Consider the following 3,762-nt stretch of genomic DNA (forward strand, 5'->3'; position numbering starts at 1 on the left):
ATTGAGCACAGACGTATTATTTTCTTACAAGAAGGTGTTGGAAGAAGGTCGATGGAATTGCATGAGCTTGGGAGTGTTGTGGATAGCCATTGGATGTGCTTCATTGGAGAGGCGCCGTTTGAATCTAGTTGTCAGTGGAGCCTAGGCTCTATTGAAGGTGAGTAGTCTGGACTTCGAAAGACATGGAGGGTCATTTCTCATAGGGAGTTGGAGCTGCATGATGTAAGGCTTAGGAGTCGGGAGTTGTAGGTTGTTGGTAGTCGAGACTACTGTTGTAATCAAAGTTGCAGGTTGGCAAGGTCCGCTGTCTTGGATGTCGACTTGTTGATAATGGCGATAGTCAATGGAGGTGCCGCTGAAGCCGTTGTGAACAGGGAGCCAACCAAGTCCCTGTTCGAGATCTCAGTGCCATAGGAGGTGGTATGGATCCAGTCAGAAGCTTGAAGGATTGTGCTATTGGCGACATTGACGTAGTTGTAGGAGCTTAGTCGTGAGCACTAGGATGTGGTCAAGTTGATGGAGTCACTAGCAGAAGGAGGTTCGTGGGCTGTAGTAGGACAAGTTGATGGAGTCGCTGGTCTTGCGCTATGGTGTATTAATTTCTTAAAAACAATTGCACTTACAACAAATTGATGAAATGCTCCCTATTTAAAGGAATGAGCATGAAAGTCCACTCTACATTTTGGACTATCTGCGTCAAGCTTGCTACACGATATGACAAATATCAACCTAACTAATGCAACCAATTCGGAGTCATGGGGTAATCAATAAAGAATTTAGTTTCGTATAGAGGCAAGGAAGCCGTCTTTGTATTTTTGGAAAAAACTCCCACGTCAATTATAAAATATTAAATGGAATTACAAGGTGCTCAAAGTAGAATCTACTGTGGATTATGTATTGTCTTGGAGCATGCTTGGGTATCTCCGCGTCAACCGCTCCCAATTGTCTTGCATGCTTAGGTATCTCAGAGTCAACCCCTCCCACAGGACGTTTTAGGCTTCTCCCACTCTGTAGGCTCTAGGATTGGAAGACATCCCAGTATAATTCCCGGTTTATCATGGATAGCCAGCAGCTTCCCTCTTCTCTGTCAGCTCGTTGGAGCTTGCAAGGGCGAACAGCATTTGTAACCGGTGGTACTCGAGGCATCGGGTACCCACCCATATACATTTTCTGCAATCCTTGACAAACTGTACATCGTGATGCCGTAGTGGGCATGTTGGTTGTCGGGGATCGCCCTGTTTTGTGTATGCGTCTGATCCCGGGGGCGGGGGCAGCAAAAATCGTTTGATTCAGAAAAGCAGACCCAGCTCATGCGTTGCGTTGCCGTCCTGCAGGAAGGCCATCGTGGAGGAACTGGCCGGCTTCGGAGCATCGGTTTATACGTGTGCCCGTTCGGCAGTGCATTTGGAAGAACAGCTGAAGCAATGGAAAGAGGTTGGATTTGCGGTCGAAGGATCAGTTTGCGATGTATCTTCATCAGCTTCATGCATCCAGCTGATAGAAGAAGTCTCTACGCGTTTCGATGGGAAACTGGACATTGTGGTAGGCCATCTTAGTGCTTGATTAGCACGCGTAAGATTTGCTTTTCAGCTGGAATTCGGCTGCGATTATGCAGTGGAGGTGTTCGCTACTCTTTTTCATGATCGAATTGTTCAGGTTCACAACGTGGGTAGCGGCATCGTAAAGCCAACAGTAGATGTAACGAAAGAAGACTATGAATTCACCATGGGGACGACCTTGGAATCCGCTTTCCGATTATCTCAGCTGGTCCATCCTATGCTGAAAGCTTCCGGGAGAGGAAGAATGGTGTTCATTAGCTCCATTTCCAGCTTCACCAACACCGCATTTCCTGCTACGGTATATCAAATGGCCAAAGGTACCAACTGCACCTTCAAGTGGCGGATCGCAACAGCAGGGGATGGGTCGAATGAACTAATGCCCAATTATTGCTGATGCTTGATTTTGCAGCGGGCGTGGATCAAATGACGAGAGCTCTGGCTGTGGAATGGGTCAAGGATGGAATTTTGGTGAACGCAGTGTCTCCGGGACTTATTACAAGGGAGCTAAAAACTGAGGTGAGGGAGATGTTTCCAGTCTATGTTGCAACAATCACCGGAGCAAAACCTGTGATTCAATGCTGGTACTGCTGTTAATTGTGGTGCAGGCGCCAGGGATCCGGAAATCGATCGCGAGCAAGATCGTGAGGGACATTCCGGTGGGTCGGGAAGGGGAGCCGAGAGAGGTGGCGGCAGCTGTGGCATTCTTGTGCTTGCCCTGTTCATCTTTCTGCACTGGTGCCATTCTGGTGGTAGATGGTGGAATCTCAATTCGCCCTGCCTTCACATGAAACCATCCTTGTACACATAACACAAGCTTAGTCAAGCAAACCTCTTTTCTTTAAGCAAATGTAATTTCTCTTTTCGGATGGTCACACGGCAATTGCTTATTATTTTACCCATGAGGACATACTTGCTTATTCTTTACGCATAGGAATGCCATTGGGACATTATTTTTTTCCTATTTGTTTTGGCCCATGGAGGCTAATTAATCTATGTTAGTGCATGGATTTTTTTATTTTATGCATAGATTAATCTTTTAAGCAATGTTAAAGAGGGGTCCACATTATATGTGAAATTCAAGAAGGGATTTGAATCCATAATCTTGTGTTTCACACAGTGAGCTCTACCACTAAGCTATAGAGTAGTATAGGTCCTCTAAAAATAACTATAATATTATATATGATCCCCCTTTCTCTTTAATGCCTCCTTCATAAGTGGCCCTTTTAGCTCCCCCTTTAATGCCCCCTACCATGGGGCTATTCTCTAAGTATGTTGTACGATTGAATTATTTCAAATTATTTTCTCTATGTATGTAAATGATGGGGTGTACTTTATCATGTTGACGTTAAAGTCTCCAAGTATTATCATTTCATTGTTTGATGGGAACTTTGTGAGATTTTGATGGATGCAAGATGTGAATAGTTTATAGTTTGATGTTGGTGGTTTGGGTGAGTACTAAAATTCCATTTTGTTGCATTTTGTTTGTGGACTGTACTGGGGATGTCAAAGCATGATCAGGTGTAGCCAATCATATAAAAATTTCAGGAGCTAGATGGGCATTGGTGGATAGGACTACAAAATTGATAGTGAGCTGATGATGATATAAGACTCCATGTGCTTGTCTCAATCTGTAGCAATGTGATAATTATGACATCTCAATTTTCAATGTGCGTAGATATTTAACTAGTTACCATCTCGGTTAGTTTGCATAGTAAACACTATTGCGCATTCAGTGAGAACTATTGCATTTTAAGATTCCCTCCAAGTACTCTAGACTTTACCTAAATTTTAAAACTAAGGTAAGATTTGTACTTATCTATAAAATAACATAACAATTTGATCAAAAATATTTTTATGAGGCAATTTTAGACATCCTAACATTAAAAAACTATTCCTTTTATATATAGGATCTTAAAAAGAAAACAAAAAATTTAAAATCTTTCAGGATTTAAAGACCATGAATTTAAAATCTCTCAGGATTTAAAGACCATGAATTTTGATAAAATGTACTTTATGGGTCAATGTTTCCTTAGGTGTAGCCAGTTTTGGTGAGGTTCATGGCCTTTTTTGTAATAGATATCTTGCTTGACCCATAACATACGCATTGCTCAATGGAATTCAGTAAACTTGGTCTTCAAGTTGTACTACACATTCCAAACTTGAACATGACACCAAAAAAAGATTTGGAACAAGATTGTTAAAG

At 42.5% G+C, this 3,762-nt stretch overlaps 1 protein-coding gene across 1 annotated transcript; it reads left to right on the plus strand.

Moving 5' to 3' along the window:
- Positions 1-969: 969 nt before the first annotated feature.
- Positions 970-2,347, plus strand: LOC147901782 (tropinone reductase homolog At2g29150-like). Its single transcript, XM_087375321.1, has 5 exons — positions 970-1,149; positions 1,335-1,542; positions 1,657-1,876; positions 1,969-2,086; positions 2,194-2,347. The coding sequence occupies exons 1-5, from the start codon at positions 1,058-1,060 to the stop codon at positions 2,345-2,347; spliced, it is 792 nt and encodes a 263-aa protein (XP_087231447.1). The 5' UTR covers positions 970-1,057.
- The last annotated feature ends 1,415 nt before the right edge of the window (positions 2,348-3,762 follow it).

This window comes from Dipteris shenzhenensis, chromosome 5, assembly GCF_047967505.1.
Source record: "Dipteris shenzhenensis isolate YYH24624 ecotype China chromosome 5, Dip_SZ_1.0, whole genome shotgun sequence".
Classification (NCBI taxonomy): Eukaryota; Viridiplantae; Streptophyta; class Polypodiopsida; order Gleicheniales; family Dipteridaceae; genus Dipteris; species Dipteris shenzhenensis.